At 41.0% G+C, this 17,924-nt stretch overlaps 1 protein-coding gene across 2 annotated transcripts; it reads right to left on the reverse strand.

Annotated features, from left to right (window-relative positions):
* Positions 1–36: 36 nt before the first annotated feature.
* Positions 37–17,806, reverse strand: GLT8D2 (glycosyltransferase 8 domain containing 2). Of its 2 annotated transcripts, XM_075075163.1 has the most exons (10): positions 15,934–17,806; positions 13,938–13,981; positions 12,395–12,490; positions 11,015–11,183; positions 9,325–9,442; positions 7,182–7,266; positions 3,662–3,774; positions 2,837–3,003; positions 1,146–1,258; positions 37–333 (listed from the first exon to the last, which is right to left on the reverse strand). In XM_075075163.1, the coding sequence occupies exons 2-10, from the start codon at positions 13,954–13,956 to the stop codon at positions 161–163; spliced, it is 1,053 nt and encodes a 350-aa protein (XP_074931264.1). In that variant the 5' UTR covers positions 13,957–13,981; positions 15,934–17,806; the 3' UTR covers positions 37–160. The 2 variants fall into 2 exon arrangements, with proteins under 2 accessions (XP_074931264.1, XP_074931273.1); XM_075075172.1 differs by lacking the exons at positions 12,395–12,490; positions 13,938–13,981; positions 15,934–17,806 and adding an exon at positions 11,312–11,488.
* Positions 17,807–17,924: the final 118 nt, after the last annotated feature.

Raw genomic sequence — 17,924 nt, forward strand, 5'->3', positions numbered from 1 at the left:
GCCTCCTTCTCCAGCCATAGGCACACAAAACCAATGGTCATTTATTCATATATTTAACAAATACTTAGTTTTCTAAAATCTGTTAGTTATACAACATGTGACATCAAACTATTACATACTGCAAAACATAGTGTATGAATGCATTTAAGTGGTTTCAGTATCAGCTCTCGGGACGAGTTAATTTGAACTTCCCTGAAGGGTCAGGAATAAACCAGGTTTCCCAGAGATCGGTGTGAACGCTGGGATAGTTCCAAGGTTTGTATCTCCCATTCCAATGAAGTAATTTAGCTTCTTGAAGAAAATGCTCTGAGTAACGGGTATCAGGACTCCAACCTGCATGGGGACATAAAAAAAAAAATACAGTTTTTTAATAATGGAAGACACTATGGAGTGAGGTAAAATCAGGTTTGGTTTTGGTTTTTTTTTTTACAAGTCTGATTAGTTTCACCTGTCAATAGACAGTGAGTTGTATGATAGACTAGCTTTTTTCAACTTCATGCCTCTCTGATGCAGAATTAGGAAGAAAAATATCAGCAAGCTTCCTCTCTCTCAACACTTCTAAGGTTTTGGCAGAGCTGGGGTTTTAAAAAATTTTTAAAAATCCTTTTACAATACCAGCTAAGCCATTTTCTTTTTCCCAGGGTAATTCACCACTCCCGGGTGAAAGGTAACTACGTCCTCCAGAACGCTGACTACCCAACCACTGCCAGGCTTCCCATCCTCTTCCACTGCACCTGCTACTTAAAAGAATGTCTGTTTTTTTAAAGTCTCTCACTATATTCAGATCTTTCATATATTCTTCCCCTAGTTCAATACAACATAGATAGCCGGTCAACCATGTGACCATCTGTCCTCAGTATTTATTATTTTCCTTTTTTAATCCAATTTAATGACTGTTAGGGCTTGAGTTTTTTTGCAGGGCTGCAACTATTTGGTTTTCTTGACCTGTTACGGTATTTGCACAATGACATCAGTAGGGAACCCCAACATTCTGCCCTACCCTGAAGGAAGCAGGGATTACATACTGTGTATCTGAGGTAGAAAGTATTGCGCTGAGGTAAAGTAACCCATGGTCCTATACTGGAGTCTTACAAACCGCTCACTTTATTTAGTTGCAGCTGCAACTAGTGGGAAGTTAAACTTACCAAGATGCCTTATGTGCCACATAGGATTAATAGCAGAATACTTCCCATGAAATACAATGAGCATTGGAGAGGTTGCCACACCTCCCCCAAGGGTGCTGCTGTAGAGGTTTTCCCTGCAAAAAGGGGGGGGAAGAACATGTAGAAAATGTTCAAAACCTCAATCAAAGAGTCTGTAGTACAAAAGTCAGAAGATTAAAAAAATATTCTGGCAAAATTCAAAATAATTTTGAACCTATTAGTTCTCAGCACACTCCTTCCTAATGCTGTTAGTTGCTTATATTTGCAGCTCCCAATTCCTCCTGAGTGAATAGTTGCTACCAAGCAAGATGGGAGACAGATCCAACATGAAGCAAATTACTTCTACAGACTGCCTACAGTCTACGAGACTGACAAAGCTTACTGTAGGAAAAAAGCTGTTAAAGTAAAGGAACCAAACATAATTTAGCCTGGTTTCATAAGAAAGCTTACATGTTTCCATGTGTTTCATTCCCTCTTTCCCCCCCACAGCTTTCAGACCCATAAATTAACTGCAAATCAGATTTGTTAGTATCAGTCAGTGTAAACTGACATCTAAAAAGCTATCCTTTTCCTGAGAATTTTGTGATAAATCCAGGGCTAGGTAAAGCCAAATCACCGTCAGGTGAGGCGTTAGGAGGTAGCGGCCAGACATCTGGCCACAGATGGCCTGGCCAGCCAGCACATGAGCAAAGCCACCCCACCTCTGGGACACTGTGCCACCCGCCTGCCCAACAAGGAGGAAACCTGGGAAGCGCCAAGAGATGCTCAGAGGCTACAGAACAGGGAAAAATAAAATCATAACCTCCCTTCAAATCCAGGTTTCAACTGCTAAACAGTTTATTTCATTGTCATTTCAAAATCCAGTTAAGAGGAACGTGAATGTGTTATTGAGGCATAAAATCATCTTTGTAGATGAAATTTTCATGGAATGTTTTCAAACTCTTAGGAAGCACAGCAGTAGCTTGTCAGGAAATGTTACATAAGCAGAGCAAGATATTCGGCTTCTCATTCCTTCACATGCTTATAATTTGTGCCTCTTCTCTGTTCATTTCTGAACCTAAAAAGTAATGGGCACAGCCCAGTAGCACAAGCTATTCAGTTTCAATTTAGCCTTATTAAATTTAACCCTTCGCAGAGAAAGAAAGTAAATGTCAAGTTTGCAAATGCAGGTTAACAGTGAACTAACATAAAAAATGAGCAGTGATTGAGATACCTCTCACGTCAAATTTCACTCATCTATAGAAGAAGCGCTTTCTATTGGTACTTAAGAAATACAATTGCCAATTACAGTTTGGTTGACATTACAGTCGGGGAGGCCCCACACAAACAAGGAAACATTCCTCCTCCTTTAAGCCAGCTTCCAGAAGGGAGGATTGCAGGTGCTTGATCCCAAGTGAGGCTGGCCACCCAAAACAAGAAACATGGTCTCAGTGTCCCTCAGGATTAAGCCTGGCTCGTGATCAAACACAAGACTAAAATTCCAGGTGGCTTTTTCCTGTCACGTGATTGGGCAGATTTAAGCAGATGGAAATGCTGGACCGTGAGTTAACTTCGCCTGATGAAAACTCAAAGGGAGATTTTGGCTTTACAAACTTCTATGAGCTTATAAACAGAAAATTAGACACTAAACTGAGTATTAAAAGTAAAGTGCAAAGTGATATTTCTACACATACTCTACGTTTCTTTGCATCCACTTTTCCAACTGCTTTGTAATCCGTTGATGTTTCCATTCAGTCATGTTAGCAACAATTACTCCAGGGTTAAAGGAGCAGGTGCTGGGGCTGATGCCAAGATCTCTAATCGCTTGCTTTCTGTAGTCCAGGAATCCCATGTACGTGTTCTAAGAAATTTAAAAAAAAAAAGTATGTTTATCCCCTAAGAATCTCTGTAGAGGTAAGTGCAAATGCATCTCTCTACCACCCACATCAAGACTAAGTATGCACTCCTGGAGCTCAGTTTCTAGATGATGGTTACCCTTCTTCATTTCCAGCTACCGAAATTCTTTTTCCACAGTATTTTTCCATGTGAGTTTGATAAGGCTCTTCCCCATAGCACATGTTTGTCTTTCTGTAGCTTACTCTAAGTCATGTAGCATCAGGCTTCTAGAGCTGTAATGCTGGAGGGACTCACTGACAATCCTGGGGAACTCGGCTCAGGAATTAGCCTTTAAACCTGTTTTCCTGAGTTTCATTCCAAATTTGACTAATACAAGTATCATATATTCTGTCTTCATTAGATGTACCGTAAGTGCTCACAATCTACCGATAGCAAAATACCAAATGTAATTTAGAAGAATCTAAAGAACAATAGAGGTTTAAATTATTAGAGGAAACAACTCTGCATAGCACTAGAGAGTTGCTACAAAAAGTTGTTTCTTATTACTTGTAAAAGTACTACAAAACTACAAAAAAATATAAAACTTTGCAGAAAATGTATAAAATCATCTTACCTTTGAGGGTAAATACATTCATTATTAGAATTCCAAACTGGCATCTTACCTGCATCCCTACACTTCTAACCATTTCATGTGTAGAAGGCAGATCACAATCATCTGAAAAAGCTGCAGCATGTCCAGGAGCTAACTTAGTATCGTAGAGTTCCTGGATGTCACCTGATTATGGAAAGGTCAAAAGCGTAAGAAGAAACCTCCTTCACTGCTACAGAGTTAATAGGACAACTTCTGTTTCATCAATGTTACTTACGAACGCACCAATTTTAAGGGACAGCCCAGGTATTAACGAAGGCTGAATTTTGTAATACTGGACAATTTTCAAATTTGAGTCCTGTACCTGGGGGTGTCTAAGGTCTATCTTTAGATATTATCATCAGTATTCAATACATCCATATTCTGGTCTGAATGTTCAAAATCAGCGACAGCAGAAGCCAATTCCACTGTTAAGAAGCCTGATTACAAAGTTATGCATTTATAGAGCTTGCCTTTGGAGAAGGAGGGCACAGGCAATTTTTTCTGAGCCTCTTCAAGTTCCCACAGAAGTGCCACTTCAGTCTTTTGCACAGATCGGGTTGTTCCTAATGTTATTGTGTTTATACCTCCAAATAAGATACCTGGATTCCCAGCACTGGCCAGTTGAAATGCACCTGCCATATTTGACCATCCCTGCTGGCTTCACAGACCACCCAACTCCTTCCTGGTGGAGGGAAATAATGTAACCCATGGCATCTCACTTGTCCTCTGATGAGCAGGTGCCCATGATGTGCCACAACAGTTTAAGGGCAGGCAGGAAGCACACTGCAATTAAATGAGTCTGCATCCAAACCCCGCTACGGCTACCAGCTTTGATGCTGGGCACGGGTCAGTCACAGCTAAGATGAGTTATCTTGAAAGGCCACAGACAGCGCAGTAGCCTGAGGTGAGCTTATTAGAAGACTAGTAACCAAAAACATTCCTCATACTGCGAACAGTGGAACTACTATCTCTGAAATAAGCAGATTATTTGTCTGAGCTGGCTGGAAAACTTGGGTTAGGAATCACGCCCCACCAAGAAACAGAATTTGAATTAATGGGATGGTTAACTGAAGATCAACGTGCCTTACTATGTATTTTCTTCTGATTCTGAACAGCTTCTACTTTTCAAGAGAAAAGGAGAAAAATGAGGGAAAAAAAGCCAAACAACTCTGGGCTGACACCCCGTTTCATTCTTACTGCTTTGCAGAAAGCAACAACCTACAAATAAATGATCCCAAAATTAAGCCCTGAAAACCCCGTCACTCCTTACCCTGTCAGAAGTCTCAGTCACTCCCATTCCGGAGACATCTGACAGGGAGCACAGTCTCACCCTGCAGCCACAACATGGGGAGCAGCTGCCAGAGCAGGCTCCCTCCCTCCCTCCCGCTGCCTCACTCCCACGTGTCCATCTCTATTCCCCTCTTCTGGGCCCTCTGACTGCGTGGCCCAAGGGTAAGGAAGTTAGGCTGGCTGAAGCAAAGAAACAAAAAAGAAAGGAAAAAAAAAAAGTTTGGGTTTTTATTTTGTACTGCTAGTCTTCTGCCAGGTCAGCCAGCTGAATCTGCTTATTCTGCTGCTGCACAACTTTAGATACGACACAAGTGACAGGAGCTGCCTGGGGACAGGAGAGGCAGCAGCCTACCATCAGTTGTAATGTGAAACTGCACCTTTATCCTGCAGCTCCAGAAACACAATCAGCTGGCATAAGCTGACACCCATAATGAAAGAGAAAGCCCTACCTCCCCCTCTTCTCCTAGCTACCCTGCCTTGACTCCTACCAGGGAACTAATTCAGGCTGAAAGTAATCGCACCTCTGTGCAGGTGCATGGACGGATGCAGGGGACATGGTTGGCTCTGCTTAAAGTGCTCATGAGTCTGAGGTCTGAATGAAGACTTTAAGAACCTTTCAGAGAGTTGAACATCGATGACAGAATAACACCACAAACAAGCAGAGATAACCACTGGAAACACATGTGGGGAAGACGCTGTGATATGAAGTCTATTGTAAATTAAAATGAGACAGGAAGAGCAGATTAACCATATTTTAGAAAGCAGGTAAGTGGCCCCTGTAAGGGCAGATGTTCTGAAATCTGCCACTGAAGAGACAAAACTATCGACAGGTACAGAGAGCAGTGGAGAATAAAATTATACTTTTGTCACGTGTAAATTCACTGATCTTAATGTTCTTACGTCAAAGGTTAATTAGGGCAAGAAGTTTATCATAGTTACACTCATTCCTTCCCAAAGGAAATTTTCACTGGAACATCCCTTTAATGTTTAACAAGGATAACTAAAATGGTTTTGCTGTCCCTGTGTCCTGCCTGGCTAGGATAGAGCTAATTTTTGTCAGAGCTGCTCATATAGTGCTGTGTTTTAGACCAAAATCGTACTGACAGCACACTAACATTCTAGCTTTTGCTGAACGGTGGTTGCACAGCATCGAGGCCACCTCTGTTTCTCACTCTGCCCGCCCAGTGACGTGATCAGGGGTGTGCAATAGGCTGGGAGGGGACTCAACCAGGCAGACAACCCGAAGTGACCAAACAGATATCCCATGCCATAGAATGTCATGCTCAGCAATAAAAGGGAATCCCTTGCAGGGATCAGGGAGAGTTAGCCAGCTCTTGCTCGGGAACTGGCTTCTCTCTTCTTCCAGCCATCCTTCATTTATTAAACAGTTATTTGTTTATCTCTACCCTCAGGTTTTCTCTCTTTTATTCCTCTTTTCCTCCTCCCCCATCCTGCGGGGGGTGGGGGCGGTGGGGAAGTGAGTGAGCAGCTGTGCAGTGCTTAGCTGCCCACCAGGGTTAAACCACAACACTCTGATTAAAAAATGTTGTAAAATAACAAGAAAACAATACGACAAAATGAAGGAGGACAACAACTCTACAGAGGAAAAAAAATATACTGAGAAACAGGAGCCAAAAACCACAAATTAATCTTTAAAAACAACTGTTCCTCTAATTAGATTTCTTTGTATTAAAAAAAAAAAGATTTTTCAGGATTTGAATGTCTAACTGCTCCCATTTGTGTAGGAACTCTGAAATCTTTGATCATGATTCTGCAAATTGTTACAGATTCTGAGCTGCAGATGCTCAAAATCACATTTTGAGTGGAATTTTAACCCTCTTATTTGAGTAAATTCCTCTTGCTCTCAGGAACAGCAATTCTGGATAAAGAACTGGCAGCATTTGTGGGAATTCAAATACCAGCAGGAAATGCAGCTCACACACTTAATAAATATTGCACCACCTAAGTGAAAACCATGATACCTTTCAGCAATTGACCAGATTCAATTAAAATGAAACCCATACATACAACTTTGATCAAAATCAACTCTTCAAAAGGTATATGGAAAGAAGGTCTTCTCCAAACTTTATTTTAAATAATCAGATTATTTGCAGTTTTTCTGAGTGCAACTCTCCTAGCAGCTGCCTCAGTTTCCATTATTTCCATTATGAGTATCCATCTCATATTTCCAAATGACTGTAAAAGCAGCAGTAACTTTGATTTTAATTCTGCTATAAACTGCTTTTTGGATGACAGCTTACCTTGAACAATGACATCATCATCCAAATATATTACTTTCTCATGTTTCTGGATAAGCAAAGGAAGATAAAATCGAACGAAGTTCAGCTATTAAACAGAAAAAAGGTAAAGGTTAAATGGTAAAACTGTTCAATGTAGTAGTCTCATGCTTCTGTCTCTATTAAAAATCACTTTTAATTTATCTCTTCATTTAGCACTAGCCAACAATCATACTACCTCTCTGCCAGGTAGTATCTTTACTAATATCTTGAACCCATTATTAGTATAATTTATCCCTATTTTATTTACTACGGCACTAACCAAACAGCCCAAAACAGTAGCTTCTTAACAGAACTGCAGAATCATTTAGGTTGGAAGGGGCCTTTTGAGATCATCTTGCCCAAGCCCTCTTCTCAAGCAGGGTCCACTTGAGTAGGGTACCTGGGACTGTGCCTGGTAGGGTTTTGAATACCTCCACAGATGGAGACTCAACAGCCCCTCTGGGCAACTAGCTCCAGTGTTTGACCACCCTCATTAAAAAAAAAAAGTTTTACTTGTGTCCAGAGGGAATTTCATATATTTTCATTTGTGCCCATTGCCTCTTGTCCTGTCAGTGGGCATCACTGAGAAAAGCTTGGCTCCCTTGTCTTCATCCCTCCCGTCAGTATTTATACACACTGGTAAGATCCTCCTGACCCTTCTCCAGGCTGAATGGCCCCAACTCTCTCCACTTCTCCTCATGTAGAAGATGCTCCAGTCCCTTAATCATCTTTGCAGCCCTGTGTTGGACTCGCCCCAGTAAGTCTCTATCTTTCGTGTACTGGGGAGCTCAGAACTGGACAGAGCACACCAGATGCAGCCTCACAAGTGCTGAGTAAAGAGGAAGGATCACCTTCCTGGACCTGCTAGCAATGCTCCTCCTAATACATTTTTACAGCATACATCATACAAAACACTTCAAATGTAACAGTGTCATCATTCCACTCGATAGGAGTGACTCGACTGGTGGCACAGACACAGGATAACTTCTACAGTGGCAACGAAGAACACAGCAGAGAAAGGGGACTGAGAACGTAAGAACAACATATTGATTCAGATCATTTTATCCCACACCTACCTTCAGAGTGGTCCTAAGCAGATGCTCAGTGAAAAACAAGAGTAAAGCAAGCATACAGAAAAGTTGCTTCAAGTATTCTCCTCACTTTCATCTATTTTTAGCTCAAAGGATTTCCTGAACCAGATGTCAACTGTCTAAATATGAACTTCAAGTCTCCACTGAATGCCTCTACATTTTTGAATTCACAAGAGCTTTCAAGCAAGGAATTCTAGAGGCTCAGTATTCATTGCATGAAAAATGTGTAACATTTCTTGTTGTTCTGACTATGACTCCTACTAATTTAACGTAACAGCCATTAGTTCTTGCATTGGAACAGACAGAACAACCATCTCCCATCCAGTCTTCCATGCCACTCAGTTCTGTAAACCTCCACTGTTTTCACAGTAGAAGTCACATTTCCAGGATGAACAGTTCTAACCCAATGATTCCTTGCATGAAATCTTTTATATATATTAGGAATGTCAAAGATTCAGAGAAGAATAAACATTCTGAACAGACCTGAACATTTTCCGATAGGGCTACATCTTTTTCACATAGGGGGTAAAGAGAGCACATAGTATTTAGGGTGAGGGAAAACTATGGATTTGTATTGTGGCATAATGACATTCTCTGTTTTGCTCATTACTCTTTCCTAAAATTTCTAACATCTGTTTTGCCTTTTCTGACAGCCAGTAATATTTAGATTTGTCAGTATCCTCTGAGTTAACCCTGGACATGAGCAGAATGCAGCCAATTCAGCATCATGGAGTCACAAAGAAAACTGTTAGCTCTTCCCTCTAATAAACTGTGAATATATTCCTAAAGATACAACACATTCAAATTGCCAAGTTTATGCCACCAAGTAACAAGGTCCCAGCAAGACAGACAAGTTGCACGGAGCTTGTTATAGTGCACTTTTCCTTCTTGAGTGATGGCTTAGCACTTGGACCTGATGTGGCTTCTCTGGCTTATGCCCCTCCGTGTAACGGAACAGAGATCTAGGACATTTTGAAGCCTGTAATAAGCGTTAAAAACACTGCAAATTTGTTACGCGGTGTTCGTGTACTCACAGGCTGCAGTAGCTCAGGACGCGATGCATCTTGTCTGATTTTTCCTTTTAGTACCATTGGGTTGAATTCCACAACCCTAAATTTTATTTCTTTCAGTTTTGAATTTTCAATCCATTTTCTGCGATAAAAAAGAAGTGATAAAAGTAACACTGAGTGTGTGGCAAGTACTTCCAGTATTAAATTCACAGACTTATCGGCAGATAAGAGACCTTGAAAGTTCACTCAATCTATTCTATTCCAAGACAGAATCACTTATATCTACAGCTATTGCACTCAGGCATTTGTTTAACCTGTTCTTATTAAAAAAAAAAACAAACACAAACCCACCACCCAAAAACCCAACACAGCAAACACTCCACACCACTGCCAGAAACATAGACTCCACATGTTGCCCAAACAACACAGCTTTCACCATCACTAGCCTTAAATGCTATTTTTCTAGGTTTTCATGCTATGGTTGAAGTCCTTTTTTCTTATCTGCTGTGCTTTTAAAGCAGGGGTTAGTTTTCTCCCTGTTATAGTTTTACATCCTTCAAGATGACTGCCACGTCACCTCCTAACCATATTTTCTTTAGACTAATCTTTTTCATTATTTTGTCAGATTCCTTGACACCATTGCTTATTTTCCCCTCTGACCTCTCCTCTAAACCACTCCTGAAGCCACCTAAAACTAAACACCATGCTTTCTCTGATGTGTTACTAATGTCTGCAAGATCAGAAAATATTTCCTCACATCTCCTGTGCTCATATGTCAATATGCATATCCATTATGATGCACTTTTTTTTTCATCAGTGTGGTCAGTTATCATAGCTCTGTAGTTTTCCAAATGAGCGCTACCGAACTCCTGCTTCACCCTGAGCCAATACAATCAGCTATTCCCACCTATATTACCTTGTCATTACCTCTACTGAATTTCATCACATTTAACAGTTCATTTTTCCAATTCATTGTGACTAGTTTGTTTTCAGCTCCTGTCCTCAATATACCTGCTGTCTCATTTCCAGCTTCATGCCAACTGCAGATTTGTAAAGAACATTCTCCACTCTATTATCTAGGTTACTGATGAACTGGATGGGAAAAACTCCCTGTGGAACACCACTCATTTTATCGTTTCACTTTGACACAAATTGTGTGTACGTAAGCTACAGAAGTGCAGTAGCCAGAGGTGAGAACTGCTAACAAATCTGCTTTAATGTTGGTTCACACCTTCCTCCTTCCTCTTTTAGATAATGTTTGCAAAGTTTAATACCCAAACACGCTTTCATTACAAGCTTCTTTGGGCCTATATTTACCACCTTTAATACACCCTCTTAGCTGAAATTAGCTTTAAACAGCAAGTTTTTCTGCTCTGAAGCTTAAGACACAGTGCCAGATGAGAGGCAAGCACAGCGCTGCAAAGCTGGACTGTGACTACAGACTCTTCTGCAGGTGATCTACAAAAGGCAGAGAGGCACAGGTATGGGCATGGTCTGGCTATTTGACACCCCTTTACACCAGTCAGTGGCTTGCATAGGGAAAAAAGGTCGTTTTTCCTACACATAGAGAATCCTGGGGATTGCTACCAATAGCACTACTTAAATAAAAGAGAGAAACATTTCCCTGAAAGTCCTCCAAAGTCTATGCCCATGCAAAGGAGAACAACAACCTGTTCCTAACTACAGCATGAAACAACATAAGGCTGGTATATACCGAATATGTGGGATGGTAGTCTTCAGCCCAACTACGTAGAACAAAACATTAGCCTCTGTGTTGCTGTAGATGCTACTGATTGCTGCTATAGTTGCACCCATTCTGCCCGCAGCAGCACAGATGACAACTGGGATTTCTTCTTCCATTTCCTCAGGACTCTCCAAATCAACTACAAGAAACAAAACTACGCATTATAATAGAAAATTAAGAATCTTTTTGTATCAGATCTGGGTCATAGGAATGATTATGTAGTTCCATAAGCAGTGGAATCATATCACAATCACCCCATTTCCTTACCACATCCTATACACATCCGCATCTGGCAAGGCACACAGCATGAGCTGTCACTAATCCAGAACTACATGCAGGTTGACTGGACTGTTGGATGCCTCCAAACAGAATATAAACAGAGTTCTCAGCATCTTCTACTCAGCAGGGGCACAATTCAGCCTGTCCTCCATGTAGCTGCTTACTCACATGAAACCTGAAGAAGTTCGAATACCTTTGAGACTTCTACTTCTCAGTTATATTTAGTACAAATTGTACAATAGGTTCCAAAATTATCAAAGGAAAGAGGTAAGTTGAAGAGATGGTGCAATTGCACGAGCTTCACTTCTTTGGGAAGCAGACTAGAAAGGAATAGTGCAAGATTTTGTACCAGCACGAAGCTGGTAACAATAAAAGGGAAAAAACCTAAACAATACTGAATCAGTTCACATTACTCCTAAGGAAGATTCTTATGCACAGCACTGATTAACTTACAGAACTTACATGGATATATTTATACTGGTTAAAATGCAACCATTAAACTCGTAACAGCCTCAACAAAAACATACGGAAAAAAAATGGTTTATACCAAGACAGTTTGTTTATCCTGGGAACAGTGAACAAGCTGTTAGTATAAACATTTAATACCAGTCCAACCATATCAACCCCAGCATGTTTCTGTCACTATAATTTACAGCAGAATATTTTGCTGGAATTCTTATGTCAAGATTTGATGATCTATCTGACGTGAATAGGTAGGCCAGGAACATTCCCAAAGGGACAAGCTGTGATCAAAGTTTATTACTACTTGACAACTCCAATACTGTTCAGCACAAATAAGGATATGCTCCAACTTCCAACTACATCAGTGACATCTGGATAAAAATTTGAATCAGAATGACAATTCTTAGTCATTACTATCGATCTCCTACTATTTTATTCAAGTAATTCAGAAGCAAAAAAATTCCCCATCCCAGACCATATGCAACAGTGTAAGGAGCTCGCCTACTGCAGGGCAAACAGGATTCAGTAAGACAAAAAAGCACTGTTCAAATGAAGAGGTAAGTAATATAAAACAGGAACATTAATGAAACATGAGTACAAGTCATTTACCTGTTTCATTCTTTAATGTCGATGGCACTTGGTGAACTTTATTATACAGAATGGCACACACAGTTAAGACAAGAAGTAACAATAAGATCTGGTTAACTGAAACAAATGGGAGAATTTGTTAACAACCAGCATAATAGCTAATTCCCAAGTACCTTTAAAAAAAAAATCCAATTTGCAACAAGTACATATCATAACCTGTACTTGCTGTGTTTATCAAATTCTCCTTTCTCGTTAGTTGATCAAGCTAAAAATTTTATGTTAAAAACATAATAGTATCTCTCCCCCATTACAAGAGTTTCCAACTATCTGATTTTCACAGATAATTTGCTCACTAAATCATTAAGCTCCCAATATGGTTATCCATACTAGGAAATACACTTGTTTCTGAATTTTATCAGGTGCCTGGAACTTCCTTTTCTTGGCTAGTCTGTCGTCTGTTTAACAACACAAGACTTCATGAGTTACTTATTTTTACTCATCCCCTTCCTTCTCTCACACAGCCCTGATAAAACTTCAAACGCAGGAGAAATTTTTTTTCTATTTCACTGTTCAGATCATCAGGGTATATCTGAGCACCTAAAACTTAGGTGCACCTGAGCATCTAAAAATACTAGAAGAACAAACCCAGCATGCTACTGAAACCAGAAATGTTCCAAAATATTTGAAAATACATAAACATTTTGACACAGTTATTTTAATCAGTAAAAGCAAAACAAAGCATGCAACAGCAAAGACCTTACTGTATACTCTGATTTGTAGTTTGTACCAGACTGTCTTGTACAAGTTTAAGTTATTCAGCATAAACCAACCATGAGCAGGTACCAGGAGAGGGAAGGAATACATTGCCATCATCAACAGCGACTTTGATGACGAGAGTTCTTTGTTTCAGAATACTTTGTTACTTTTGCAACACCATAAAAGGTATTTAAGGTGTACAAAAGAGCAAAGGGAACAAAGTTTTGAACCATTTCAAGCAAAAGGGCCAATTGTCCAGAATGGGGCATGAGAATAAAGTGAAATTGGGGAACATAATCACCAAACCTTCACTAATTTAAACCAGCTGAGGAAAGAGCCCATTGACTTCAGACAAATTTTGGGTGTATAACTAAAGGCACGCACCAGTCCATTTTCAGTCACTGACCCTGACAGCTGATGAGAACCCCAAATTTCTTGGGGCCACACCTCAGTTGTGAGTATGAACAGCATTAACATGCAGAGTTATGTAAAAAAGCCCAGTTCAGTGCTCTAGGCACAACCCACGTGAAAGCAGCAGCTACCTGCACTTCTAGGGGGAAATTCCAGACCTCCCAGTCTCATGCAGTAAAGCAGTGAGTAAATTTAAATTAAAGGGATTTATGGCTGTACTTATCTGATTTAGTTCACAGGAAAAGCCTTCTTTGTGTACTTAAAGTTAAACATAATTTAGCACAACTAGAAATATATATTTACCTGCAACTGTGAGAACAGTTGCATGAGAAATAGCATTTGACATTTCTGTCCTCTTTTAAAAATATGTATTTTGAATGTTTTTAATCTCTCTTACTTTTCTTTAAAAGAGCCATGTGTCCTGTTGGATGCAACTGTGATCTGTGGTAAAGTAAAAATTAGAAAAAAAAAAAAAAGAGAGAGAGAGAAAATCATTAACACCAGCAGTGGATACTAGTTAGTTATTTCAGGGATAAGGTTTTGCATCACCAAATTTTGCCATTGACCTGGTAAAAGTAAAATTGAGCTCTATCTTTGTAAATAACATTTTTGGAACAAATAACTAATATTCTGGGCTAGAACTATTACATATTTTAATTTAAGCTACTAATAGGTTGAAAAGAACAGCATTTTAATAAATTCCATCCGATCACCTACACCAGTAATAACTAAGACTTTTTATCACATTTTAAAGTACAAAGAAGTATTAAAACACCTACTGAGGCAATTTGTAAATATATTTACATTTCTATCTGATTTCACCTAAAACATAATAACAATACTAATCTCTTGCTGGAGTAGGTGCCCAAACATATGGGAATCTTATACTGGAGCAATGTCTTTCAGACTCTCAAAAAATTGCAGAGCCATATTGACAACTTTTTCTAACAGTAGTGTCCTTCCACTAACAGTAAGGGGGTAGTTTGTGCAATGTGGCTTGCATTTAAGCACATTATTTGTGATGCCGAAGAAAATGAGGTAGCCTTCCCTAAAATTGTACTTCTAAATCAGGCCCAAGAGCAGCCATGACTTTATGCCTGAGAGGACAGAACATAATCCCTAAAATACAGGATCATGGGAAATACAACATTCACTTGAATTCTGGACTCAAAACTACTGTTTATGGAAAAAAAACAACCCCTAAAAAACCAACAGTAAAAAACAGCACTACAAGTGGGGGGTGGGGGTGGGGCAGGGGCAGGGAGAGGAGAAAATACAACTATGTGATCTAACCTTTATGCTGTGGTAGCTGTATATAGGACAGAAACCAATTTTTCCCTGTTCCCATAAATACAAATATGGACAGATTACAGCATAGATAAGGATATGTGACAGTTTCTATACACACATAAAAATTAATTTTATTCAGACTCCTTGAGAAGGCAGACAGAACAGCAAGAATTCTTGAAACCTGAGTCACAAAACTGACCGCCTCTCATTGGTTAATGCTCAAGTTCAGGCGGCATCCTAAATTAGTCTCTGCTTCAACTAGCAAGTTAAATGACAATAAAAATATTTAAAAAGCGAAGATGTGGCTTTGTTTACAAACCACTTATATTTGCATGTATTTAGGTCCCAAGAGATTACTAAACTGTAGTAAGAGAGGAGTATTTCTGAAAGTCCTTCTGCATCCGCAGTACTTATGTACACTCCAGCAGCCCATTCTCTTCGTGTGGCATTAATTTACACAGAGAGGAAATCACGCTTATCGGTCAAAGAAACCCCACTGCTGAGAAAGCCCTTTTCTCACACATCACGCACAAGTATTGCCTTCTTATTCATTAAAAAAGTTTACTTGTTGAGATAAGGAAAGAGTCAACAAAACCCCCTATGCTCTTGGAGTAACTTTCTAACCCCACTTTAGCTAACAGCAATCTTTCACTGACTTTCATAGAGCTAACTACTATTTTTTAATTAAGATTTGTAATGATAGTCACAAACAATACTGACGATCACTGCAAGATTAAAGTTGGATAGCCACAGCCTCATGAAATCTTCAGAAATTATTAAATCAACATAAACTGAGTCACATTTTAAACTTTAAAATCCAAACTCAGACAGACTCTCATACAAGTTTGAGTTCTAAAACTACAGCATTCCTAAGCCTCAGAAACTCAAACTGATTTCCCCCTCATTTTTAAGGAAAGAGAGGAATATTTGTTCCCCTGCAAATATTTACTCAGTTTTTCCTGACTGTAGGCATTAGTTCCTGGAACCTGGCAGTCCCTAACTCAGCTGCCAAGTCCTGTAACAAAATGAGGGGCTGCAGAAGGGAAAGCTCAGAAAGAGTGACATTACTGCTCAGATATTTCCTGCTTAATTAGTCTTTTTACCTCTTCAAAGCAGCACAGTATTCGAGACTCCTCTCTCCTGAAGAGCTGTAGAGCTATTTACTTGGATCCTAGATAACCCACAGCTGTAAGCACTCTTGCCAAAGCTTCCTCGACCATCATCCTCCTTTGAAGTCCCCCACGCAAGGGCCTTACAGGGCACAGTAACAGTTTTAAGATTCAATTCCCTTTTCAAACTCTTCAAAGTTTACTTTGGAGTTGTGCTGGTTTTCTTTTCTTTCTCTGCTGCTGAGGAATAGCACAGAGTCCAGACGCTGCACTGGAGGAATGAGAGCCCATAAACCACTTCCAGATGTGCGGAATGATGATGCAGCCCCAGATCTGGCAAACTTGCCTCAGAGCTTCAGCTAGCAGATTGCAGACAAATCCCATAAGACAAAAAGTCTTAAGGGGGTGGGGGAAAGAGAAAGAAACAAACCCTTTCAGAAGTTGCTTCAGCAGTCCGGTTGCAGGTTATGTTTCTAGTCATTATTTACTGTAAATGTGAACAGATAACTAGTGTGCAAGAGCCAAACAACAACATGCCAAAGTCAAACTGAAAGCCGAAGTTTTTCCAATGTCTGTTTGCAGAGTTCTTGCAAGTCAAAAGCTAAGGGAAACTTGCTTTCAACTCCGAACATGTATTTTGACTTTAATAATCTCATTTCCCAAATCTTTGTGAAGAGACCCTGAATCCACAGGTTTGGTTTAGATTCAAATGGACCTAACATCAAGGTAACCAGCACACGCTGATACTCTGCCTCCTGAGCTCTCCCGGAACGCTTTTGCAGTTTTATTTCTACATCACTTTTATTCAAATTCCCTCCCTTCTAGAAGCCTCCCTTCCGTGTGATAAAAGTGTTTTATCACAAGACTTTAATGAGTACTGCTGAAAGGAGTAATAATAATCTGAACTATTTTTTCTATTTTAGCATGAGGCAGTGCAAAACTTCAGAGGAATGTTCAGCCAAGGCTTTTTTTTTAAAAAAAAAAATAAAAACTTAAGTGTTTTAACTGAAGATTGTTGTTCCATTTGCAGGAACTGAAAATGTCAGTTTTCAGCTGTATGTCTCAAACATGCCAAAACTGTATTATCTATGTCTGATTTTGTACAGAAATCCATCTTTTGCAGAGCTGCTTGAAGGAAAAATACATTAAGACCTATATGTACAGTCACGTGTTTTTTTTATCTCCCTCCCATTTCTGTGCGCATCCTGAACAGATGCAAGCAGCCGACAGCTGCGTGAGGCTGCAGCCTTGGGACCACCTGCTTCACCTGGCAGCAGCCCCTGGATTACCGGCAAACCAGCAGCCCCTTCTCCGGATTTCCCTCAGCCTCACGTGTCCGTATCCTCACTTAACACCCCCCCTCACACAGGCAAGAGAGCAGCTTCTGTCCTGCAGAGCGAGATCTTCGGGTTTACTCAGTTCATCCGCTGTCAACCATAGAACTGAAACCCTGGGTTTCTAATCTCAACCTTCAGTGTTTGAGCAGCAGCTCATTTCTTTCCCAGATGCCCGTCTCGCCTACTGTTAGCAAGTTAGAAGAAATAAACACCTGCTGCACATCCCCGAGGGTCTGCAGGCAGGGCCGGCGCCCTGGGCCGAGCAGCACATACCGCGGTGACCCGAGCACCGGGGAGGTGGGGTGGAGTGGAGGAGCAGCCAGCTGCCCCCCCGCCCCCCGGGGCGCGGTACGGCCGGACTTACCGCCGGTCTGCCGCTCCTGACGGGACTCCCGCCAGAGCAAGGCCGAGACCGGGGACTGCCGACGGGAGGAGGGAGGCGGGCAGAGGGACACCTGCGGGCCTACTGAGTCCCCACCCTGGCCGCGGACAAGACGCAGCTTCCCGCCGCCCCCCCCCCCCCGCGATGGCCGCCCGGAGGGGAGGCCAGTTTCCCCTCAGCACCGGGGATAACCGACACGGCGCCGCCCGGGCCCGCCCCGCCGCCACCACGTGACCCGCGGCGGCGCCCCCGCCGCTGCCCCTTCC

This window comes from Phalacrocorax aristotelis, chromosome 1 (assembly GCF_949628215.1).
Source record: "Phalacrocorax aristotelis chromosome 1, bGulAri2.1, whole genome shotgun sequence".
NCBI classification, from domain to species: domain Eukaryota; kingdom Metazoa; phylum Chordata; class Aves; order Suliformes; family Phalacrocoracidae; genus Phalacrocorax; species Phalacrocorax aristotelis.